At 49.0% G+C, this 27,017-nt stretch overlaps 1 protein-coding gene across 1 annotated transcript in view; it reads right to left on the reverse strand.

Moving 5' to 3' along the window:
• CORO1C (coronin 1C) overlaps window positions 1-17,468 on the reverse strand; it is a 99,302-nt gene extending 81,834 nt beyond the window's left edge. Inside the window, exon 1 of the mRNA XM_006112594.5 lies at window positions 15,043-17,468. Coding sequence (XP_006112656.5) covers window positions 15,043-16,495 — 1,453 coding nt within the window. The 5' untranslated portion in view covers window positions 16,496-17,468. The remainder of the gene's footprint in view (window positions 1-15,042) is intronic.
• Window positions 17,469-27,017: the final 9,549 nt, after the last annotated feature.

Below are 27,017 nucleotides of genomic sequence, written 5' to 3' on the forward strand. Positions count from 1 at the left end.
CACCCAACCACCGCCCTCACACCCCTCCCCCCACCTGACCACAGCCCTGCCCCCTGCCACACCCAACCACCACCCGCACACCCCTCCCCCACCTGACCACAGCCCTGCCCCCTGCCACACCCAACCACCACCCGCACACCCCTCCCCCACCTGACCACAGCCCTGCCCCCTGCCACACCCAACCACCGCCCTCACACCCTTTCCCCACCTGACCACAGCCCTGCCCCCCGCCACACCCAACCACCGCCCTCACACCCCTCCCCCCACCTGACCACAGCCCTGCCCCCCCGCCACACCCAACCACCACCCGCACACACCTCCCCCACCTGACCACAGCCCTGCCCCCCGCCACACCCAACCACCGCCCTCACACCCCTCCCCCCACCTGACCACAGCCCTGCCCCCCGCCACACCCAACCACCACCCGCACACCCCTCCCCCACCTGACCACAGCCCTGCCCCCTGCCACACCCAACCACCGCCCTCACACCCTTTCCCCACCTGACCACAGCCCTGCCCCCCGCCACACCCAACCACCGCCCTCACACCCCTCCCCCCACCTGACCACAGCCCTGCCCCCCGCCACACCCAACCACCACCCGCACACACCTCCCCCACCTGACCACAGCTCTGCCCCCCCGCCACACCCAACCACCGCCCTCACACCCCTCCCCCCACCTGACCACAGCCCTGCCCCCCGCCACACCCAACCACCACCCGCACACCCCTCCCCCACCTGACCACAGCCCTGCCCCCTGCCACACCCAACCACCGCCCTCACACCCCTCCCCCACCTGACCACAGCCCTGCCCCCCGCCACACCCAACCACTGCCCTCACACCCCTCTCCCCACCTGACCACAGCCCTGCCTCCCCGCCACACCCAACCACTGCCCTCACACCCCTCTCCCCACCTGACCACAGCCCTGCCCCCCGCCACACCCAACCACTGCCCTCACACCCCTCTCCCCACCTGACCACAGCCCTGCCCCCCGCCACACCCAACCACTGCCCTCACACCCCTCTCCCCACCTGACCACAGCCCTGCCCCCCGCCACACCCAACCACCGCCCGCACACCCCTCCCCCCACCTGACCACAGCCCTGCCCCCCCGCCACACCCAACCACCACCCGCACACCCCTCCCCCACCTGACCACAGCCCTGCCCCCCGCCACACCCAACCACCGCCCTCACACCCCTCCCCCCACCTGACCACAGCCCTGCCCCCCCGCCACACCCAACCACCACCCGCACACCCCTCCCCCACCTGACCACAGCCCTGCCCCCTGCCACACCCAACCACCGCCCTCACACTCCTCCCCCACCTGACCACAGCCCTGCCCCCCGCCACACCCAACCACCGCCCTCACACCCCTCCCCCCACCTGACCACAGCCCTGCCCCCCCGCCACACCCAACCACCACCCGCACACCCCTCCCCCACCTGACCACAGCCCTGCCCCCCGCCACACCCAACCACCGCCCTCACACCCCTCCCCCCACCTGACCACAGCCCTGCCCCCCCGCCACACCCAACCACCACCCGCACACCCCTCCCCCACCTGACCACAGCCCTGCCCCCTGCCACACCCAACCACCGCCCTCACACCCCTCCCCCACCTGACCACAGCCCTGCCCCCCGCCACACCCAACCACTGCCCTCACACCCCTCTCCCCACCTGACCACAGCCCTGCCTCCCCGCCACACCCAACCACTGCCCTCACACCCCTCTCCCCACCTGACCACAGCCCTGCCCCCCGCCACACCCAACCACTGCCCTCACACCCCTCTCCCCACCTGACCACAGCCCTGCCCCCCGCCACACCCAACCACTGCCCTCACACCCCTCTCCCCACCTGACCACAGCCCTGCCCCCCGCCACACCCAACCACCACCCGCACACCCCTCCCCCACCTGATCACAGCCCTGCCCCCGCCACACCCAATCACCGCCCTCACACCCCTCCCCCCACCTGACCACAGCCCTGCCCCCTCGCCACACCCAACCACCGCCCTCACACCCCTCCCCCATCTGACCACAGCTCTGCCCCCCCGCCACACCCAACCACCGCCCTCACACCCCTCCCCCGTCTGACCACAGCCCTGCCCCCCGCCACACCCAACCACTGCCCTCACACCCCTCCCCCACCTGACCACAGCCCTGCCCCCCGCCACACCCAACCACCGCCCTCACACCCCTCCCCCACCTGACCACAGCCCTGCCCCCCCGCCATACCCAACCACCGCCCTCACACCCCTCCCCACACCTGACCACAGCCCTGCCCCCTGCCACACCCAACCACCGCCCTCACACCCCTCCCCCACCTGACCACAGCCCTGCCCCCCGCCACACCCAACCACTGCCCTCACACCCCTCTCCCCACCTGACCACAGCCCTGCCTCCCCGCCACACCCAACCACTGCCCTCACACCCCTCTCCCCACCTGACCACAGCCCTGCCCCCCGCCACACCCAACCACTGCCCTCACACCCCTCTCCCCACCTGACCACAGCCCTGCCCCCCCGCCACACCCAACCACTGCCCTCACACCCCTCTCCCCACCTGACCACAGCCCTGCCCCCCGCCACACCCAACCACCACCCGCACACCCCTCCCCCACCTGATCACAGCCCTGCCCCCGCCACACCCAATCACCGCCCTCACACCCCTCCCCCCACCTGACCACAGCCCTGCCCCCTCGCCACACCCAACCACCGCCCTCACACCCCTCCCCCATCTGACCACAGCTCTGCCCCCCCGCCACACCCAACCACCGCCCTCACACCCCTCCCCCGTCTGACCACAGCCCTGCCCCCCGCCACACCCAACCACTGCCCTCACACCCCTCCCCCACCTGACCACAGCCCTGCCCCCCGCCACACCCAACCACCGCCCTCACACCCCTCCCCCACCTGACCACAGCCCTGCCCCCCCGCCATACCCAACCACCGCCCTCACACCCCTCCCCACACCTGACCACAGCCCTGCCCCCTGCCACACCCAACCACCGCCCTCACACCCCTCCCCCACCTGACCACAGCCCTGCCCCCCGCCACACCCAACCACTGCCCTCACACCCCTCTCCCCACCTGACCACAGCCCTGCCTCCCCGCCACACCCAACCACTGCCCTCACACCCCTCTCCCCACCTGACCACAGCCCTGCCCCCCGCCACACCCAACCACTGCCCTCACACCCCTCTCCCCACCTGACCACAGCCCTGCCCCCCGCCACACCCAACCACCACCCGCACACCCCTCCCCCGTCTGACCACAGCCCTGCCCCCCCGCTACACCCAACCACTGCCCTCATACCCCTCCCCCCACCTGACCACAGCCCTGCCCTCCCGCCACACCCAACCACTGCCCTCATACCCCTCCCCCACCTGACCACAGCCCTGCCCTCCCGCCACACCCAACCACCGCCCTCACACCCCTCCCCAGTCTGACCACAGCCCTGCCCCCCGCCACACCCAACCACCGCCCTCACACCCCTCCCCCACCTGACCACAGCCCTGCCCCCCCGCCATACCCAACCACCGCCCTCACACCCCTCCCCCCACCTGACCACAGCCCTGCCCCCCGCCACACCCAACCACCACCCTCACACCCCTCCCCCGTCTGACCACAGCCCTACCCCCCACCACACCCAACCCCCGCACTCACACCCCTCCACCATCTGACCACAGCCCTGCCCCCCCGCCATACCCAACCACCGCCCTCACACCCCTCCCCCACCTGACCACAGCCCTGCCCCCCGCCACACCCAACCACCACCCTCACACCCCTCCCCGTCTGACCACAGCCCTACCCCCCACCACACCCAACCCCCGCACTCACACCCCTCCACCATCTGACCACAGCCCTGCACTCCCACCAATACCCAACCACCACCCTCACACCCCTCCCCCATCTGATCACATCCTTGCCCCTCCGCCCTACCCAACCACTGCTCTCACACCCCTCCTCTCTCCCCCACTGTCTGACCACAGCCCTGCCCCCTGCCATGCCCAACCACTGCCCTCTCACCCCTCACCATGCTCCCACTGCCTCACCACAGCCCTGCTCCGCTGTCCTACCCAACCACCGCCCTCACACGCCTCACCACAGCCCTGCTGCCTCCCCAGCCAGGAGCCACCCACTTCCAATCTTGCCCTGCCTCCAGCCTTGCTGATTCGTCACTCTACCACACTCAGGGACCTGCCCACAGTACTGGGCACTGACCGCCATGCACTGCTCCACACTGCCCAGCCCTGCTCTCCCCCCATATCAGCCCACTCTGCACCTCCCATGCTGGTCCCTGCCTGCCATACACCCAGTGTTCCCAGCTGGTTGCCTCCTGTGCCAGTGGGTGTCTGGAGGATTCTGGCCCTGAAAGCAGGGGCTGGTCACTACACCAACTGAAATAGTAATTTGAAGGTGTGTCACAAGAGCCAGGAGTGATGGACATGCATGCTATGGTGATGTAAGCATCCTCTTAGCGATGACGGGCATGCATGCAAAAGTAATGGATGCACACACCTTGGCAGTGGATGCGCGCACGATGGTCACGCAGCCTGTGGCAATGAATATGTGCCCATAGGAGCAATAGACAGACACACCATTAAAGGGGCATGTAACCTTCAGTCTTGCTGGCATCTTCTGACATTTAGAGGCATCACTGTGCACTCATGCCTCACTGGCTGTTACCATATGTGCATGTAAAACCCATATAACTGGACCTGTAGTAGCAAAACCCAGCACACCCCAGTACATATAGATTCTGGGACATACAGTCAGCAAAGTGAAAGTTTCAAATAGTTGACTTATGCCACACAAAAATAAAAATCGAACTCCAGAGCCATTAGTAATTCTATTTAACAACATAACCAGCGTGTTGTTTTCTTCATATGGTGGCAGAAGGAGACCACAAATAATGGTTGCATAACACTTTTCAGAAGAAACAAAGAAGCCAATGGTCTTAAAACCCAAAGATTTCACCTCCAGCCTTAAAAATAAATTCACATATTTGGATGTTGACATCACTTAGGTACAGAATTTTTATCTCTGTTGTTCAATGAAATAACCTAAAATAGAGATTTATATAATAGATCATCACTGACTTCAGTGTAGATATGCAACAAATGTCAGTGTTCCCAACATAGGAAGTTACACTAGGTTTTATTCTTCTGTTCCCGGAAGGCACATTAAGCATATTCAAATAGGGTATGTCTAGACTACATGGCTCCATTGACGGACCCATGTAAACTAGTTTACCCGGCATAGGCAAAGAAGCAGGGATTTAAATAATCCCGCTTCATTAAAATAAACATGTCTGCCACGCTGTACCGACTGATCAGCTGATCCGGCACAGCGCGGTAGTCTAGACGTGGATCGGTCGGCTGGAGTAGCCTTTGCCGACTGATCCTGTAAGCCTTGTTTCACAAGGCTTCCCCAGCCGACCAATCCGTGACTAGACTACCGCAGTTATGCCAGATCAGCTGATTGTCGGCACAGCGCGGCAGCCTTGTTTATTTTAATGAAGCGGGGATTATTTAAATCCCCGCTTCTTTGCCTATGCCCGGTAAACTAGTTTACATGGCTCCGTCGACCGAGCCATGTAGTGTAGACATACTCATAGTGATGGATCAATGGTTATAGCTCAGAATGATGCCACAAAACAAAAGACCAATTTTGGCTCCTTATATTGTTTGAAAATGCTGACCAAATTTGTCTGCTTACATTTAGACACTTACTTGATTTTCAGAAGGACTGACCCACCCACACACAGTTCCAATTAACATCACTCAAGTTTTAAAACTGTCTCTCAATTCACTGATGCACTGGGATAAGAACCCTGTAAAATAAAGTGGCCCATTTTGTGCTGCTTGTTACAAACCCCAGGAGGTTTATTTGTAAAGGGTATATATAGTGCATGACAGATAAGAGTGCAAGACACTCAAATAGAGTCTCAGCAGAGACAATTTATCACAACTCTTGTTGGCTTGTCTGGGTCACAAGTGTCAGAAACATCAGCATGTACAGTAGCTCCAAGTCAAAACAAACATATGAAACCTGACAAAAGTTTAACCACAACTTTGATAAGTGGAAAGATCTTCTTTGTTACAAACACCACCACATTTCTAATAGTCACTCCATGCAAAAATTAGATTTAAAGGTGATGCCTTCCGCATGTAACATTTTGGGAGCAAGGTCTTGCTGCTGAAATACAGTGTAGCAAATTTCCTCTCCATTCTGATCCACAAAAATCCCTTCATCATCAAAAAATAAACACTATAAAAAGCAATTTAGCACTACCTCGGTCATATTGCAGTTAAACCTTTTCATCTTAGCAGACTTGAATTGTGTTTCATATTTTACACACACATAGGGAATCAACAGTAGAGATGGATCTAGAATCTGAGTGCTTTGACTGTCAATCCCCTTGCTATTAATCCGCTAGAAAACATACATCTGAGTTGCTTTGCCAATCTCTGGGGAACAACAGCCTCTGTTATAACACATTACACACAGGGTAAGGTAGCACAGGGAGTGAATAAGAATTTTGGGAAAGACACAAACACTAGGGGTCACCAAATGAAATTAATAGGCAGAGCCAGGTTTAAAACAAAAAAAATACTTCTTCATACTAACATACTGTCATCGCATGAAACTCTTTGCTAGAGGCTGTTGTGAAGGCCAAAACTATAACAGAGTTCTAAAAAGAGCTAGGTAAACTCATGGAGGACAGGTCCATCAATGACTATTAGCCAGGATGGGCAGGAATGATGTCCCTAGCCTTTTTGTCAAGAGCTGGGAATGGGTGACTGGGGGTGGATCACTTTAATGATCATCTGTTCTGTTCACTCCCTCTGGGGCAGCTGGCATTGGCCACGGCTGGGAGACAGGATACTGGGATACATGGACCTTTGATCTGATCCAGTCTGACTGTTCTTATCCCTGCAGTTTTAGGTGGACGTTTAGAAGGATATAATAAACTCAGCTCAAATTTGGTTACCTATCTCTTCAAAACCTGCCATGATCTCTTCAATGACCACAACTGACCAGGGCCTTTCAACCAAAAGACACCATACAGTTTCTCAGTGAAGTCATGCTGGGACATTCACTCAGTACTGAAAAGGAAGAAAGGAAGACATCAACCCTCAACACTATTTCCTACAGCATCTAGAGGGAAAGGACCAAATATTGCTCAAATTCTGTCCTAGGACAATGAGCTGATTAGGAGTTGGTATGGCTGCAGACATACAGAGACATCATAAACTTTAATAGAGTGTTTTAATCAAAATAGAGAAAATAAATATAAGATCATATATTAATTCTTCAATTCCCCTCAGTGCAGTCATCTTCACTAATTGTAGGCTAAAACTCTTCGTAAAAGCATGTTGCTTGCAACTACAAAGCATATAAATATGTTAGCCTGACAATGTAGCATTTTAAGACATCACATTAAAGGTTAATTTTCTCCCCATGAAATTTATGTTTACTATTAAAATCCATGTACAGGCAGTCCCCGGGTTATGTACAAGATAGGGACTGTAGGTTTGTTCTTAAGTTGAATTTGTATGTAAGTCGGAACTGGTACATATTGTAGGGGAAACTCTAGCCAAACATTTCTCCAGAGCTCAGTTTTATTCTCCCACACCTCACTTCCCTCAGTCCTTTATTCTCAAGCTGAGGTGTCTGCTGAAAAAAGCCGTTCTGCGTCTCCCTGGTCTGCTGGGGGGGGGGGGGGGGGCGCTAGCTTCGTGTCTCCCTGGTCTGCTGGGGAGAAGCAGCTAGTGCGGGGTTGCCTCACCCCGTTTGTAAGTAGGGATCCGATGTAAGTCGGATCCATGTAACCCGGGGACTGCCTGTAGTTAGAAAGATTACACAACAGAGTTTATATTCCTAAATCATCTCACCACTATCAGGAGGACTAGAAGTTTAACTTTATCCACTGGCATGTAGCAAAAGGGACATATAGAATTGCGTCAAGTTGAGCTGTTCACAATTTTATCTACTCCCCCTTGTCTCCCACACACACTCCATATGATAAACCTTATAATTCCTTTGCAGAAAGGAAGCAGAGCAAATCATCAGTCACACACATTAAGCCCTAATTCTGAAAGCCACGTCAGCTGCTACATTTTGCTAACTTGCAAACACAATGGAGTCTGGATTAACCGATATCCAGTAATCCGACACTCCGCTTTATCCGACCCTGCAGCTCCCGGGGACTGCAGGGTCGGATACAGCACGGGCCGAGAGAACGGCCCCGCTTGCTGCCCCGTCACTCTCTAGGAGAAGCCGCTGCTGCCGCTGCTGCCAGGACGCTTCCAGGGTAACAACTGAGCAAGGGAACAACTGATGCCACTCCTGCGGGGTGAGATGACTTCATCCCTGGCAGGAGCGGCATCAGCTCTTCCTTTGCTCTCTACAGTAGTCGGTATCATCCGACATATTCAGTAATCCAACCATGTGTTGGTCCCGTTTAGGTCGGATGATAGGGACTCTACCGTACTTCTCTATTCTACCAGTGCAATAATGATTTTACATGATTTTGTTCATGTATCTCAAAGTGCTTTACAAGTAATTAATTTGTTATTCCTCACTGTTTTCCTGGTAGAGAAATCAAAGTGTGTGGTCTGATTTAGACTTCAGAAAAGTCTAACAAAAATCAAACCAGGAGTGGCCTGGCCCAAGATTAATGCAGAACTAGAACAGATATCAGGAGTCTTGACTTTCAGGTCCTACTTTAGCCATTCTATCTATCCAATCCTAACAAGGTATGTATGTGTGTTGGTATTTTAAGGGAGGGAAATGGGGGAAACATACTTTTAAATGAAAACTATAAAGTACAAATTATTTGCTTGAGGGATGTAGCTTGCTCTCATCTTACTCGGATGTATCCTGCATGGGAAAGTATATGGGAGCAGGTAATGGCAGAACAAATGCAATGCCCTATTGCATCTCCAGCTGGGGCGAACTTTTCTTTGTCCTTTTGACCTTGCTCCGTGTAATTGTACACTGCTGGTTGCCCATTGGTAGGAAGGATAGATTAGTGTCGGTACTTTTGAACAGATGAGCAACATATCAACTACAGCAGTTCAAAACAGCAGTTATACATCAAAGGATGAATTTGGCACAAATACTTCAGTATGTTTAGACCTCATGGGCTGAGTTTCCTCACTGCTAAATATGTTCTAAAACAAAGGTGCTCCCCTGCCCACAGACTCTGATTGGCCTGGGGGTAGGGAGTATGTGAAACTGTAGATCCCCACCCCCATCCTGCCAGGAGTGTGTGGCATCTAGAGAGAACTGCCAGCTGTTTTGAACAGCTGGTGATTCCCTCCAGGCACTGCATGCCCCTGGTGGGGGGAGAAGACTGCGTGCTTCCCTCACCCCAGGCCAATCAGGAGTCTGGGGGCTGGAGAGTGCACAAAGTCTGCTCCCTCCGCCAGGAGCACTTGGCACCTAGAAGAATCTCTAGTTGTTCAAAAGGCTGGCAGTTCTCTCTAGGTGCTGTATGCCCATGGCAGGGGGAGAAGACTTTGAGTGCGCTCCTGTTCCCAGGTCTTGATTGGCCTGAGGATGGGGAAGTGCCAAGGTTGCCATAGGCTAGATCAGTGGTTCCCAATCTTTTTGATACTAGGGACCAGTAAACCTATTCACAAGCTTTTGGAGGACTGGTAACATTTATTTGCATATTCACATATTCATAAGCAAATGATGAAAATGCAAATAAATTGTGTCGCTGGCCCTACCTGTCCGGCAGGTTGTTCCACCCACCCCCCCTCCAGCCCCAATCCTGGCTGCTTTATTGGCCGGTGCCTGCTCCCCCAGCTGCATCTGGCATGGGCATTCTGTATCAGTGCACATGGCACCTGGCCTTCTCCCTGGGTCCTAGCGCCCACCAGATCTAGCCCCGCTGCCCAGAAGCATGCCCAGCAGAGATGCCGCGACGGCAGGCACTCTCCCAAGAGGACCACGTCGCCGTGCTTGGCAGTGCGGATTGCTACTACCACGTCACACAAATTAATAGGATCCTACGCGATCATTTTTCTAAGGACTGGTACTGGGTCGCGGACCACACTTTGGGAAACGCTGGGCTGGATCAATCAGTTTGGGATCTGGCCCACGTAGTCTGTCTTGCTCTCCCCTGTTCTAAAGGAAGAAAACTGACTTCTAGTGTGTTTAGGGAGCTCAGCAATGTAAAGTCCTATTATTTTGCAGCTTAACTTCTGAGTCACACAAAATATGCCAGACCATGATAGGTTAGCTTGAGCATTTCCTGATTACAGATGTTCCAGGTTATACAACTTTTGGGACATTTGCCATGGTTTGTTTGTTTATTTTTCAAAGCAGGGGTTCTCAATCTTTCCAAAATACTGTACTCCTTTCAGAAGTATGAAGCCCAAGCCCTCTGACTGGGGTTGAAGCATATAACTTAGATTCACAGAACTCTCTGTGGCATGAGGACCAAGGCAATAACCCTGCCTGCCATCCCATAATGCCAGCCCTGCACTTGTAATCTCCCCAAAGACCATCTCCCCACCCCTGTGAGAGTCACAATTCTCAAGTTAAGATGCACTGATCTAGATCAATTGGCATACCCCTTAGAAGAACTCTTTGTACATCCTGGTTGATAACCACTATTTTAAGGCATGTTAATTCATTTATAAACAAAATTATACTTGCACAGAATGAAGCCTTAGATTGCAGGAAACACCAGGCCATTCCACCTTTAACTCATGCTGTTATAACCCTTCCTTCCTCAAAACAGCATGAGTTACACACACATGGCCAAATTTGGCACTGGTGCAACTGGATGCCTGTCTCATTGAAATAAATGATACAGTTTTATATGTCCTTATATTTTATGAGCTTATGTTACCCTTTATAGTTATTTAAATGCAGGTGTCATTTTTTTCTTCAATACACAGAAACCTGAAATGGAAACAAGATCATTCTCTGTCTATGTCGCAGCGTTAGATTTCTCTTCATATTCTGAGGCCCTTAGTACACAGTAGATAAATTCTATCAGATGGTGATGGCAGCTTTATTAAAGTGATTAAACAGCCTTATCTTGAAGGGACATTTCGGTTCTTGTCCTACGTTCAGCTGCTGCCAAAATAAAATGGTGCTAAGACCCAATATACAGCAGTTCTTAAATGTGGTACAATAATTATGCATCTAGTGAAACATGGGAGTATGGTGATCTGTTCCCCAGACCTAGTTAAGCATTTGTTGAAAAGGCGAGAGGGAGAGAGAGAGAGAGAGAGCTGTTTTGTTTGGCCTTATGATTCATTCAGCTCTTGGCCAGAAAGGGGAGCTGTAGAATTATGCAATGATGATAACTAGCACAATATAAGTGTCTGATCTGATAAAAAAGGAATTCAGGAGACTGCACAATAGCATGTGTCCTTCAAGGACAGGGAAGGAGGGGAAATGTGTGGATTAAAGTACAGGACTAGCAGTTATAATTGTTGGGTTTTATTAAAAAATCTGCTACTGACCTGCTGCATGGACTTGGGCATGTCCCTGTCCCCCAGTGAGGATAAATAATACTGGCCTGCCTTACAAAGGTGTTGTGATAGTCTACTGAAGTGAATAGAGTGATACAGGGACTTGTGATAAAATCAATGCATTGCTTGTAAGGGGAAATACTTGGATGGAAAATACTGGAGAGTGCAAAGTACCAATAAACAGAGTATTAGTAACTGTGTTCAAGATATTTATTAATGAAAGACTACTGTTCCAAATCACTTACAAGTGCATTATATAAAAAGGCTTTTATATTATGTATGCACACAATCGTGTAATTTATCATACATAATATAAAATCTATCTAATCTATCTACATTATATTTTTGTCTTGCATTCTCCAGTGTAATGATTTATTCAAGATTTCTTTTTTTTAATGTTTCAGTCCTAATTCTTAATTAAAATGTTAGGACACTAGATAGAAAAGCTGCAATTAATTGCAACAGATGGGGATTTCTGTATTGTCCGTCACAGACATATCAGATGATTAACTTCAAAAAAGCAGGCAAGAAAGCCCTTCCTCCTCCCCAGTCCAAAAAAAAAAAAAAAAAAAAAAAAAAAAAAAAAAAAAAAAAAGGAGGAGATAAAGTAGAACTCTATCTGTGAAATGAATAACTTGGGACCAATATTTCTTTTTGTGCTGAATAGTAAAAGGAATTCAGCCAGGCTCTGCATTATAAAGAGTGGCTTTTGGAAATGATCTGAAACGTGGATTTAATAGCATTATTCCTATTACATTTCTTGTTACATTTGTCACGTTTGAAATCTACATCCTGATTATTCAACCTATTTTTAATTCTTTTGTCATTTCCCTTTCACTCCCGTCTGCTAACGGTCCCACTACAAAAGCTGCAAGAGAAAGAAAGGAGACAAATGCAGCCAAAATACTTGCCAGAAGCCAGGGATTGACTGGGTGAGGTTGGTGCATTTGTTTTAAACATTAATTCCTCTGTGTGTTTGTGTATTTTGTTTTTGGAACAGCTAGATCATGAGCATGGCACAATGGAGGCCACATTCCATATCAATAACTAAAACTAATGTTCCTGTAAGATGACTGATTGCATCTATCAGCTGCTCCTGTTCACCAAAATGCTATATGCCTTTGCTGATGCAAATATTTCAGAATGACTTTCAGAGCCAGATGCTCTCTACTCCTTAGTAAGATAAAACTCCCAAGAAGTGGTGGACTGGGTCTTTAAACCCAAATTCCCTGATAGGGATCAGTATCAGGGGAGCTTGGTGTACTTAGCCCAAGTCTTTCTGGTTGTTGATCATTTGCAGCTGCACATACATTTCATTCTGCACCTGTTTGTCTGATATTTTCTCTGGAACTTGATATGAGGTGGCTTTAAACATTAAACTCCTACTTCCCAAGAGTGAGTTTGCTTCTCCACTGCTTTGCATTTCATTCTCATTCTGATTCAGGTTTCCACCTCCTTTGCATTTGTTTAAGTGACAACATAACATGTGGGGTACAGGAGAAGATGCAAACTATTTTTAAATTACAAATGTATTAATTGAAAAGTATTCAGTTAATATAGTTTTATAGTATCTTAAAATGTGGTTCCCCCCACCCCTGGGAAATGTAAAATAATCTACCAGACCATTGGCAATATGGTTATACAAGCTCCCACGCATAGCTCTACAACACACCTACATCTTTACTTTCTATTTTGATTTTGTCTGTCTAACCCAGGGGTCACCAACCAGTTGATCGGGATCTACCGGTAGATCTTGGAGCCTCTGACAGGTGATCCTGGCTGGTTTGACCAGGAAGCTATCAAGTGCCGGCACTTCATCTGCCCCTCTCAGCACTGCCGTGCTGCTCTTGCCCTCAGCCTTCATGGTGCTCTTCACTCCTGGGAGCCTCCTGCTTGCTGTGCAGGGCATGAAAAGAAGAGGAAGGGAGGGTGATGATGCCAGGGTGCCCTTCCCTCTAACCTGTACCCCATCTCCACAGAGCAGAGTGGGGCAGAGATGGAGAGAGTTTACTGGCTGCTTTTGGGAGTGGTGCAGAGCCAGGGTGATCCTGACTTAGCCCCCTGCACCACCACCCAGCAGCCGCCTGTGGTAAGTGGGCCCAGCTAAAGCCTGAATTCTGAATCTGGGCCCCAGTCCTGAACCCCTCCTGCATCCCAAACCTCTGTCCCCAACCTGATAATAGTGAGAGAAAATGGAGTGAGCAAGGACGAGGCCACAGAGAAGGGGAAGGAAGGAGGCAAGGCCAGGGTGTTTGGGATTGAGGTAGATCCTGAATTGCACTTAAATTCAAAAAGTGAACGCATGCTTAAAAACGTTGGAGACCCCGGTCTAACCTTCGTCTGTTTTTACCGTTTTACTGGTTTCATTTGAACAATGTAATCTTGCCCACAGCTTCAGGGTTAGTTTAGTCCAGTGGTCCCCAACCATTTGAGGTTGCTGGGCGCCAGGGGGCGTGGCTGTTCACCCACCGGGTGCCCGGGGGCGGGGCCCCCCCTTGCGCACCCAGGGCCGGGGCCCCCCCATAGCCACATTCCCGGGGCCGGCGCTCTCCCCTCAAGCGCCGTGCGCCCGGCGCACCCTGCAAGCGCCGCGCGTCCAGGGCTGGCGCTGGCGCTCCCCCCCCAAGCATCGTGCGCCCGGGGCCTGCGCTCCCCCCATGTGCCGCGTGCCCAGAGCGCGGGTGGTCAATCCGCGACGCCCCCGGGATCGGCGCTCACTGTGCGCCATGCGCCTGGGGCCGGCTCCGGCACCGTGCCATGTGCCCGGGGCCAGGCCAGCCCTGAGCACTTGGCGGGCGCAGACAAATGCCCCCGCGGGCACCGTGTTGGGGACCACTGGTTTAGTCTCACTGTTCAAAAGAGTCTGCAGCTAAGTCACACCCGAGGAGTAAAAGAACCTAAAGGGGAAAACTGCATCTTATATCAACAGGTGTAAGTAAATTAATCAAAATATCAGTCTACAGGGACAATGGTAAATGTGAACATGGGAAAGTGAGTGAAAGAACAGCATCGGAGGGCATGTATCTGATGAAAAGGACTTTATAAGAGCTGGGTATTCTTATTCAATGAATCCTTTGTGTAGTAAGCCCCCTTTTCTCTCTACAGCATAACTCAGTGGCAGTTTTACCAAACTCTGCATTAAAACAATTTGGAATTTTCCTTCAACCTTGTTATAGAGGCTAATTAGATCCCAGTCTGCTATGAGTGAACTCCAAATTTGCTCAATATTCTTGAAGAGGGTCACTAACACATTTCATTAGATTCATCTCAGTAAGGAACCACTCTCTGTAGTTTATTTTAAACAGAGGTGAAAGTAAGGGTGTGCACCCCAGCCCCCAACTCCAGCAAGAACTGAGCTGTGGCAAAAGCCAGCAGGGAGCTATTTAGAGAGCTGGCAGAGCCCAGGGTTGTGCTAGGACAGTACCTGTCAGAAATTTAAGTTCCTTTCAACCCTGATTTTAAACTAAACACCGAAATCCAAAACTTGAAACACAGAAGTATTCTGAAATCCTGCCCCCCAGCATTGTGCCATGGCTCACCTTTTTTAGCTGTACTGTGAGGTGATGCAGATGCTTTGCCATCTACAGACTTCTGCTTTTCAAAGGTTTTCTTCACCTCTGCAACTTTAAGCACTTTTTCATCTTCTTGATTTTCCTCCCCCTTTTGCTCCTGCTGGGTTGCGCCCCCTTTCTGGAGCCTCTCTCTGGTGTTTTTAGTTTCACTATCTGGAACGGTAGCTTCTGGCTGATTTTTGCTAGCAATCATCCTACTGTTATATGTTTTCTGTATCATTTCTGACAGTGTTACAGTCTCACTGAAACTCGCTGCCAGACCTTCAGTCGGTAACCCTGTTAAAGGGACTTTTAAGGAGCTTTTCTGGCTGTTTGAATCAGATACCACTGAATCTGCCTCGATTCTGAGGTCTTTTCCTGTATTAGGGTGAAGGACCTGGCTGTTGTTCTCTCTCAAATCTCCAGCAACTAGAGTACAATTTGAAATGGCTGAGACCATTATCTCAAGGTTCTTCACTACTTGCTTATCTTTACCAAGCTTTCCATCCTTTTCACCAGTCCAATCCTGTGAATAACGCTCTGCAGAGCTTTCAGTCAGAGAGGAAAAAATTACTGTCTGCATCAAGTTTCCACCTGAATTGCTGCTCTCCAAAAGGGTATGTGAAGCAGATTGCATTTTTCTATTCTCTTTGCTTTGCACCGTACAGTCCATCACCATGGCTTTTCGCTCCCAGCTACCTGACCAGCTCTGGATGCTGGATTTATTTTCCTCTGTGGGAGAGTTCAATGTCAGTTTGTTAACTTGTCGGCTCTCTGTGCTACTTTCTGAGTCTGACCGGCTTATCTGCTTTTTCAGTGTGCCTTGAAAAGTGTTGATCATATTTACACTTCCAGTTGCAGCCGGCTCTGTCTCTGGATAACTTTCCTGATGGCTGGCATTTCTCTGGATCAGAGGCACTATGTGTGGTGTTATTTCCCTTTTCCCCTCAAGTTCCATGTGGACATATGGAGTCATTTCTCCCTCTTGGCTGGACATATTGATTTCAGCTTCCTCCAGCCTATAAACAATAGCTTTTGCCTTCCTGCTTTCAGCCTCACCTCCCAAATACTGCTGGCCAAACTGCATTTCAAACACCTCTGAAGAGATTTCACCTTCCATCCCTTTCCTACCTGCTTTGGTCACAGTTCGCTCTTCAGAGTATGACTCCTCTGCCATCAGTCCCTCAATCCTTCCCTCACATATTCCTCTGCTTATTTGTAACTTCTTGGTGGAAACATGCACATCATAATCAGTGCCCTTGGGCTTACCTCCCTCTGTTCGGAGACCCAGTCCCTCAGAGTCATCTTGCTTCTTACTCAGGCACACATAATCTTCACATTTCACTTTGGAAGTTCTCCTGGAGAAAGGAGAGTCTCTCTCTCTCATCTTACCTTTGTCATCAAGAAAATAGCCAGAGTGGCACCAGGCGGAGGCTTCCATCACAAGCAGCTCAGTGCTTTAATCACTTATCCAAATGCTTTGAAACTAAAAAACTGAGCTCTCCCCACACTTTGGGTCTCTACAGTTTTCACCACCACTTTCTCTTTAATTCACTCCTCTGTGAGACTGGACACAGCTTGGAAACCGGTGTTACTAGGTTGTGGGAACCAGCATTCTTCAGAATTACAGATGCTAGAGGTGGAAAATGCATATTGAGATGGTAGAGTCCATTTTATGTGGCAGGGCAGAATGTCGTCTTCTGATAATGGAGGTATCAGGATTAATACTGCAATTGACATTCACCAGACTTACCCTACCTAAGTGGGCACAACCACATCTAAAGTCCACTGGCTTCTAATCTGGTGGTGCATAACACTTGATATGCAGGATTTGTTCTATTTCGGTGTTCTCTTCCCTTTTTCTGGTAACTCCTTATTGTCTCCTTTGGTAGCTGATCTTGCTGCAGTCCCCACTGCTGTTTTTGTGGTTATTTATAGTCAGGCAATTTGTCAAAGTTGATCTGTGATGGATTATCTTCTGCCAGCGGTTCTGTGGTTTTTAGAGAGATCTTGGAAATATATGTCCACACCTCTGGTGCATTTTCTAGTGCTGTACCATGAGTGTCTGTCACAAACCCCTGATACCCAAAACACTCCTTCCTTGGAAGTTGTGCAGTGCACGTTGATGCTGAGACCTTGGTCTGGATCCTAGTGTACTTGGGAAAGATACAGTATACATAAAGTATTTAGGGCAGAGACAGATCCGCTGGAATTATCTGCAGGAATATGTTATTGTTAAGTGAATTACTGTGACATCAAAGTATTCCCGAGATAAACAAAGACGCCCAACACCAACCTCAGAAATAAGATTCTGTTAGGAGATTAAAAACACACAGCTTATCAAAAAACCCATACTAAAGTTTTGGGCATTGCTAAACAAACCTCCATGCAGAAAGTTCCTCTCTCCAGATTATAGTTCTGCCATACAAGTGCCAGTAAACTCTCCTGAGAAAGAGGCAGGAAAAAGGGGAAGGAATGATTTTTAAAGAGTCCTAATCCATTTATATACAATCCCAAATGCATGACATTTTCACTAATGGTGAGCATGCTTGCCACCAATGACCTAGTTCCATCCCACAGGCTCTCTGAATCTCTTTGCCTTTTAGGGTGTGCTAAGTGCCAGGCTTCCCTATTTGTATCTCACTCAGAATCACAAATGGGAACATAAAAAAAGCATCTAGAAATACATCGTCCGTTAGCTGTGTGAGCAACTGTGCATTACACACACAGAACACCTCTCCCCATCCTTCAGCAGCGACTTGCTGTCTATGGTTGGGCGAGGCTGAGACCTATGTGCTCTGTCCTCCTTGTCTGTGCCTATTTACTGTTGGAAGCTAAGCCAAAGAGCAGGGTAAACATACATCCAAAAGCTGGCCAAATGCAAAACATGAGTGATCTGGAAGTTGGGTCCCAAGTTGTTTATTTAATACCGGAAGTTCAGGGGAATTTTTTTAAATGATTTGATTGCTGGCAAAAGGTGCCAAATTGACAGGGTCTGGCAGCTGAAATCCTGTATCTACCCACAGATCAGGCTAACTTCGCCTCCAGGGCCACCTGCCACTCGCCTTGCTCTTCACCTGCAAGGATCAGATCTAAAAGTGCAAGCACAACTTGTTCCTCATGGCCCAGCGTGTGAGCTGAAACTGACAATGAGCATCCAGTTAGTGCCAGTGATTCCTGCCAGGTGGCCACTTGTCCACTAGCACCTGAAACAGAGATGCCTCATCACCTTCACACAAGGTACTTCATAGTCATCAGCAGCAATAATTTCCTGTCTCTGCCACCTGGAGCCAGATCTGAACTACGGATGTTAAATATCGATTAATTTACTAGCTGAGTAGTCAATGGAATTTCCATAGATTCCTCAACTAGTCAATAGACACTTCTGCATTCCTTCTTTGAAATGTACAAGAGCCCCAGCAGGGGCTCTTGTGCATTTCAAAACTGGCATGTCGCATGCAGCCTGGGGCCAGAGGGAAATCCGGGCTCTTGTGCATTTCTAAGTGGAAGCTCTCGCATGAAACCCAGAGTCAGCAGGACTTCCCACTGGCCCTGGGCTGCTGGGGACATTTCAAAGAGAGAGGCAGCAAAGAGGGAGGGAAGAGGGGGTACTCCAAAGTGACAGCACCACATGGAGCCCAGGATCAGCTGGAGACTCCCCTGCTGACTCCGGGTTCTGCAGAAATGCTGCAGAGAGCCGGGGATCAGCTAGATCCCCAGCTGACCCTGGGCTCCATGAAGCGCTAACACTTTGAAGTACCCTCTCTTCCCTCCTTCTTTGCTGCCGCCATCTGAGAGAGGCAGGAAGGGGGGGGGGACAACTAGTCCTTAACATCCTTAATCTGAACCAATGACCTAGAGATGCAAGATTTCATTATCTGCATCAGCCAGCCCCATTGTGACTTGTGCTAGCCAGCCCCACAGGGGGGAACAGCATCAGTGCTTGTCTCACAGTGAGACAAGACACAGCTTAATGCTGCCAATTCTATATCCACACAAACAACTGCCCTGCTTTGGAGTCAGACACTGAGTTTGCAGCAGCGTATTCCAGCTACATGTTCTTAAGAACACTGAAACATCATCTCTTCAGACGCAGGTGTTGCTGCCTGCACTCTCCTGAAGGCAGGGGCACCATTTCAGATTTCAGTGTGTGTGCGCGCGCGCGTGCGTGCGTGTGCAGGGAGGGCAACCTGTGCATGCCCTGATGGGGGGGGGGGTAGAGAGTGAAAGCATGGAGGGGCAGATGAAAACAGCAGCTTCAGCAGTGATACTGAGCATACTCAGTATAAGCCAAGCAGCAAATGGGGGAGAGGGGGAATCAATTCTATTTGCCCTCCCCACACACACTTCACCTCTTTCTAGGGCTACCAAGGTAGATTAGCTGACAGCATTGTATCCAATTCCTATATCCAAAAAAAACATGGGGGGAGAGGGATAGCTCAGTGGTTTGAGCCTTGGCCTGCTAAACCTAGGGTTGTGAGTTCAATCCTTGTGGAGGCCATTTAGGGATTTGGGGCAAAAATTTGCCAGGGATGGTACTTGGTCCTGCTGTGATGGCAGGGAACTGGACTCAACCTTTGGTCCCTTCCAGCTCTAGGAGATAGGCAATCTCCATTAATATATTATAACATTTAAATAAATATTAAATCCACTCAGCTCTAATTTTAACATGTTATTACATCTTGCAACAAGTCACTTAAGGGACACTGGTTAGCCTTAAAATTGTAATATATAGTCTTACTTTCTTACTAACTGCAGAGAGAGACTGTCAGGACTCCTGGGTTCTAATTCAGTTCTGGCAGTAGAGTGGGGTCTAATGGGTTACAGCAGTGGCTAGATACATTCAGGCTCTATATAAGATCAGAATGGCCGTATTGAGTCAGACCAAAGGCCCATCTAGCTCTGTATCCTGTCTTCCATCAGTGGCCAATGCCAGTTGCTTCAGAAGGCATGAACAGAAGAGGCATTCATCAAATGATCCATCCCCTGTTGCCTATTCCCAGCTTCTGGCAAACAGAAACTCACCATTCCTGCCCATGCTGGCTAGTAGACATTGATGGACCTGTCCTTCTTGAACTTATTTTGTTCTTTTGGAACTCTGTTACAGTCTGGGCCACCATCTCCTGGCAAAGAGTTCCACAGATTAACTATGAAGAAATAATGTGTTTTAAATTTGCTGCCTATAACTTTAATTTAATTCTTGTTATTTACTCCTTCAATGACATAACACAGTTCCTTATTCAATTTTTCCACCCATTCATGATTTTGTAGACCTCTAACATATCCCCTCATCCTTTGGTCATTCTTTTGCAAGCTGAAAAGTCCCAGTCTTGTTAATCTTTCCTCATATGGAAACTGTTCCTTATCTCTAATTATTTTCTGTTGCCCCTTGTGTATCTTTTTCCAAATCCGATAGATCTTTTTTTAGATGGAGTGACTAAATCTGCATACAGTATTCAAGAGGTAGGCATGCCATTACTTTATATAGAAACAATATAATATTTTCTCTCATATCTATTCCTTTTCTAAGTATTTCCAATATTCTGTTAATTTTTTCATTTTTATACTGCCACTGCACATTGAGCAGCTGTTCTCAGGGAACTACCCACAGTGATTCCAAGATCTCTTTCTTGAGTGGCAACAGCTATTTTAGATCCTATCATTTTTGTATTTATAGTTGGGATTATATTTTTCCATGTGCATTACTGAACACGGAGTTTCATTTGCCATTGTGTTGCTCAATCAGCCAGTTTTGTGAGATCCTTTTATAGCTCTTTGCAGTCAGCTTCGGACTTAACTATTTTGAGTAATTTTGTAGTATCTGAAAATGTTGCCACCTCATTATTTCCCATTTTTCAATAACTTAAAAGTTTAACAGTGCTGGTCCAAATTCAGATCCCAGCAGCACAACAATCATTGCTATAAGTACCTGGCAATGTTTTCATGATGATCTAATGATTCTTTAATTACTTCAGTGACCAGTCTTTTGTTATCCTTAATCAACTGCCTCCCTCTCTTTATAACAAATTCCTTGCCCCAAAGGCAAAGCTGCAAGCAGCTCAAACTCTGTTGCAGTTAAGAGCTGCCTTTGGAGCCAGGGCTTGCAACTTTAAGCAGACTTCAAGCATGAAATCCAGGGGTTCAGACTTTCAAGAGGGGGTATTACTGCCTCCTTAGCTCCCCATAAATTGCTCACATGCTCAGCAGGAGATTTAACAGGTCTCTCAGTTGGTTCAAATGTCCTCCCTCTCCCCTATTTCCCAACTTTATCTTCACTTCTAGAACAATAGTTGGAGAAAGCAGGTGGTGGGCTGACAAGCCTTAAGGCCAGGTCACTTCCTATCAAGATAAGGGACATAAGATTCATATGCCTTTGCAATGAAAGTACTCACCATCCAAATGGCCATGTGTATGGCCATGCACGCTCCACCTGTAAAACACTGCAAGTTGCAAACCCTATCCTTTTCCAGTCCCCAATTTTTCAAATGTACTAAAGCCAGGGAGCTCCCAGTAGAATAGAGATGCTGATTGGGAAATGGAGTTTTATATATCTTCCTACCATAAGTGGGAAAACAATTCCATGTTTTGGCTAGATCTACTCAGCAGTTTTATTACCCTTAAAACTGATTTCAAATCTGCATGATAAGCTGAATATAGCTTGATGCTTCAAAATCAGGCAGTATGGACTAGTGTTGTCTGCAGCTTCCTAGAGATGATGGGACATTTACCACAAACATTTCCAGTTGAGTTTGCAAAGCAGCTCCATGCCAGAAGAACCCCATTTCCCTTATGTTGAATGCTCAATGTGTCACAACCCTAGTGTCATGATGACATAACATCGAGCTCTCTCAGTCGAGGGTATTTCGTATTTTATTTCAAAGGGGTCTTTATTGAGCACCTTGCAGACTCAGACAAAGGCCCCTGTGATGTGAACTGGTGGCTGCTTTTTAAATCTCTGCATAAAAGGAAATGGTTATTGGAATGACTTTGGCACAACACATGGTTGGAAAATTCACACAGGGCAGCTGTGAAATACTTGTAGGGACTATGCTAGCCACCAGGCAAGGCTGGTGCAGGTTGGGCAGACTTCTCATCAACTGTCAGGCCATGTACTTATTCAAAGCTTCTCCAAGTTTCTCAAAGCTGGAGCAATAAGCAGAGGTGTTAGCAATTTGAGATCTCCAGACAGGCACACCTACGCCATGTGCCTCTATTCTGCCCACAGTACAGTCAAAAACGCACATTGGGCAGCCAGAGACTGCAAGTGACAGGTTCACAAAAGGTCAGCTGCCTGGTCACCGTAAACAGGGCCCAGTGTATCCAGGGAGTCCAGGCATTGCCATTTGCTGAAGAAACCCACCCCTTACCTCAGAACTCCTAGCCCCTATGGCTGCCAAGGAAACTGTCCAAATGTGACCACAGTATAAATTGATACTGAATCATCTTCATGAGTCTGCAGACAGCTTGAAACGAGTAACTGTCAAAGAGGAGAAGGCTGCCCTGTTCATCGCAATAGTTTATGAACAAGAAACTAAATACTGGTCATTGCCATAGTGATACAGGTGGCTATTTCATGACTATGTATTCTGCTACATCATTATCCCACAATCCCATATCATTGTTCTACAGGTTCCAAAAGCTCAAAGTGCCCTCTGTGCAGCTGCTAGAGCCTCTAGCAATTTCGACAACACTGCACTGCTTTGAAGGTGTGGCTAGGACACTAGCTTAGGACTTCAGAGATGAAGGTTCAATTCTGTGTTCTGCCACAAATTTCCTGTGAGACCCTGAGCAGATCACTTAATGACTCAGTTTCTCCATATGTAAAAAAGGGATAAAAGGAAGTCCCTACCAAAAGGAGGTGTTTGGGGACAAATACAGTAAAGCTTGTGAGGTGCTCAGATAGTGTGGTGTTTGGCACCATAAATACCTGACAAAACACATATTAACCTGACTCACAGCAAAAATAGAAAATCTACAAGCCCAGTGATATAAAGTGAATTTAAGAAACATCATATTGCATAAAAAAATACTCAGTAGATGGGTGCAGTGGGGGGCAATTGCCCTAGGGTTAAAGCAGGCTGGAAAGAGCCTACAGAGAGCCCCAGCCAATCACGAAAGGGCTTATAGGGAGCCAATCCAAAAACAGCTTGCTGGAGCAGCCCTGCTATAAAAAGCAGCTCAGTTGAGTAGAAGGGAATCTCTCCCTTATTATCAAGGGAGAAGGACTGGGAGCTTTGGCTGACCTCTACTATACTTGATATAAGGGCTGAGTGGGTGCAAGAGCTACAAGAAAGTGGCCAGGGGAAAGGAGGACATTGAGAGGCTGCCATGTGAGGGTCTCTGGGCGAGAATCCAGAGTGGTGGGCAGAGCCGGCTCACCCCTCTTTACTCCACTAGCTCCTGGAGAGACTAGCCAATGAAAGGGCTGCAGCTTGCCCCTGAGGGAGGGTTAGACTTGGGACTGCAGTCTGCCACTGCAGCATGGGGCCAGACTGAGAGAAGCTGGTATCCCTGGATGGGGGAAGAACAGAGCGGTGGGCACTGCTGGAAGGCAGTGTCCTGAAGAGGATGCTGCTTTCCAGGGAGTTCCACAGATCTAGAAATCCACAGTGGAGACAGCAGGGTGGACCATGGGCAGGACACTAGCTGCTGGTGTCACACTTGAACTGCACAGAGTTAACTCCCACACTGACCAGTGGGAGGCGCTGTGGCAATGAGTCCAACCTGCTACAATGGACCAATGAGCTAATGGCCCATGTGGACCAAACCTGCCTCTTGCCGGCTGTGCTCTTTACAAATGAGGACTATGGTGCATTGGCAAGGGTCAACATGCAAGGGAACAATTTGCCATGCTGCTACCCCTGCTTAAGTTTATTCGTTCACGGATAAAGTCATTCCCCCCAGGCTCCACTCCCCAGCATAGCCCTGAACTCTGCTACACACATTCAAAGGTTGTAGCATGCACTCCCCTCCTTTGATGCTATCTGCAGTATGTTTCCCAGGGGGAAGGTATGGAAGTTTGCCCGTATACATCCATGACTCCTTTTGCTCAGAGACCGGGACCGTGGCTATAGCTCCCTCCCATTGCTCACCCAGCAGGTCTAATCTCAGGGCGTTTATTTACTCACTCAATTTACTGCCTCCAGGGGCAATGAAAATCAAGATAAATCTTGATGCCCAGAAACCTAAATCAACACCTGTACTGCTCTATTCTGGGTGCTGTTCCCTCAACAGGGAGGAGGGAGCCAGTCCTTCTTCCAGCTTGTTTTCCCATAGGTAAGGTGCCTTCATTAGGATGGGAACAAACTCATATCAGACAGCCCCCTGTGGCAGCAAGGGAAGGTCTAACATGGCCCAATGGATGGAAGTGGAAGCTAGACAAATTCAGACTGGAAACCAAGGCTCACATTTTTAATCATGAGAATAATTACTCACTGGAAGAATTTTTCATGGATTCTCTGTCACTGACAATTTTAAAATCAAGACTGGATTTAAAAGCTTCTAAACGCTCTGCTCTAGAAATTGTTCTGGGGCAGTTTGTTAGGTGAGATGAGGCCAGTTGTCCCTTCTGAAATCTAGTCATCCCCCGCCCTTGCATGGTTCTAAAGTACTGGAACGTTCACAACATTCATGTTTATTAAAACACTTACTGGATTTGCTTCTGTAGCTACAGCTGCCAGCATCGCCAGATTGACACAACAGGGTTTATAACCTGGAGCAATGGGGATGAATTAAGCAAAGGAAAATAACAAGCTGAACATCAGGGGAAAATGTGCTAACTCCAGTGACCCAATCCTTCCCTGAAATAGCTTCCCAAGGGAAGAGGTGAAAAGCTCCAAGCAGCTGAATCATTTAAAACTAAATTGGACAGATCCCCAGAAAGTACAGCAGAAGGAACAACCCCATAGTGCCCAGGATCAGAGTGGTGGGGAATGGGCTGCTTGACCCAATTAGAGATCTCCCCTCTTTAATTTCTATTATAGTGTTTGGTCAATGAAGACTAATGAACCATCAGGGGCACATGGCAAGTGGTGGAGACTTCACTTTCTTGTTCTATCTTAATATTTCACATTCCTCCAGATATCAGAATGAGAGGGAAGTTCAGAGCATGTTCTGTCTAGGTACGTTGAGTCCCAGTCACACTGTGGGTGTTGGACTCCTGAGGTGTTTTATGTTCAAGCAGCACTGTTTGGGAACAAGCCTAGAAATAAATTCCATGCCAGTCATCAGAAACAGGCAGAATTTGTGTTGCTCCAGATGTTGTCTGGTTTTACCATGGTAACATCATAACAGGATATAACTTTCAATCGTAGCATGAAAAAAAATACAGAAACTTACCAGCAGTGGGAGCAAGGACTTTCACAGGGTTTATAGCCCTGTCTTGCAATGGTTGCTTATAAATTATTTTCATGTACAAAAGCCCAAAGAGACAAACCTTCAAGCAGTATCTGAATCGAAGCATTCAGAACATCTTCAGAGACAGAGAGAAGCAAGGACAGTTTTCTTCCAGGATTAATTTGAGAATATTGGGTTAATCAATATATAGCCAACAACTCAGAGCTCCTTCTCATACAGACATCTTCCATATGGTTTTGCTGAGGAATGGAGGTCAGGGCTGGGGACCCAGAAATATACCATAAAGGGAAAGCTGTTGTTTTTCAGAACTGCAAGGCTGATTTTCAGAAGACATGACACCCCCAACTTGAAGTGAATTCAATGGGAGCAGCAGGTGCTCTGCGTGTAAAAATTGAACACAAACACAGAACATTCATTTTCCTACTGGCATCATCATGTGAGTATGTTTGAGCAAAACATAAAAGGCCTTGACAGAAAGCCAAGGACTCCCCACCATGCATCACTGTGCAGTGTCTTTGTCCCTGAAATGGGATGTCTACCATGTCATGGGAGGATTCTCGCTTATGAAAAGGGAGAGTTTACAGACAGATGTGGGTCTCATTGGCTATATTTACACATGCACAGCTCTGCTAAGGCTGTAAGCTGCCTTGACAGCTGCCTCGTAGGGAGCAGTGGTGCAAGCCAGGCTCACGAGATAGATGGGGGAGTAGGGTGGAGGATTCTACTTCCATAAGATTGAAATATTTTATTCTGATCTAAAGAGAAACGGGGAAAAAAATGGGGAACTCAGGGACTGTGGATAGCAGAACTATCAAAACCTGGTTTCCAAAATCTTGTTCTCAGGACTTTGATTCAGAGAATTCTCGTTCCTTTATTGTCTCACATGAATTCTGGGTAATGGCTAAGGGCCAACCCAGAGGTCAGCGATTGCATAAACAGGGAGAAGCAGGCATCCCCTGCCCTGGAACGGTTGTAATCTCAGTATACCCCAGGTGGGGGACAGGGCAGAACACACTGGCAGAGTGAATTATGGCAAGGTGGCTAATGTCATGTTAGTGCACCATTTTTCTTGTGGAGGAAGGCTTGGTTAGGAGGGAATCAGCTACAGGCAAGGGAGAGGCACATTGAAGGGGAGTAACTGAGGTCAGGTCAGGGGAGACAGGAGGCATGCATGGCAAAGACACTGAGGGTAGGATGGAGCACACAGCCAGACAACACAGGGCAGTTTCAGGAGTGCTAGGTACCACAGCAGGCAAACTGTATCATCCTGAGCATCTCTCAGCTTTCTGCTGCTCTCCTTTTATGCCTGTGCTACATATCCTCCCCCCAGCCCTGTGGGGCTCTGCCTTTCCCTCCTCTTCCCTCCAATAGGTTCACCCCTTCTGTCAGGGAAGTTTTGTCCCATTATCATCTCTAGTCCTGAGACAATAAAAATAACAGTCTGCTACCTTCTTTCTGCCCTGCTCATTTGTGAAAGGACTTTCTTGCTTGAGGCCCAATTCCCACCTGCTGAGCCTCAGGGCTTTCTCCCTGGATTTTTTCCCCAGTCTGGGTCCTGATTCCCAGTTTTCCATCAAGCCATTTGCCTGGGGGAACTTTCCCCAGAT

The sequence above is a fragment of the Pelodiscus sinensis genome, chromosome Z, assembly GCF_052426305.1.
Source record: "Pelodiscus sinensis isolate ZL-2025 chromosome Z, ASM5242630v1, whole genome shotgun sequence".
Taxonomy (NCBI): Eukaryota; Metazoa; Chordata; order Testudines; family Trionychidae; genus Pelodiscus; species Pelodiscus sinensis.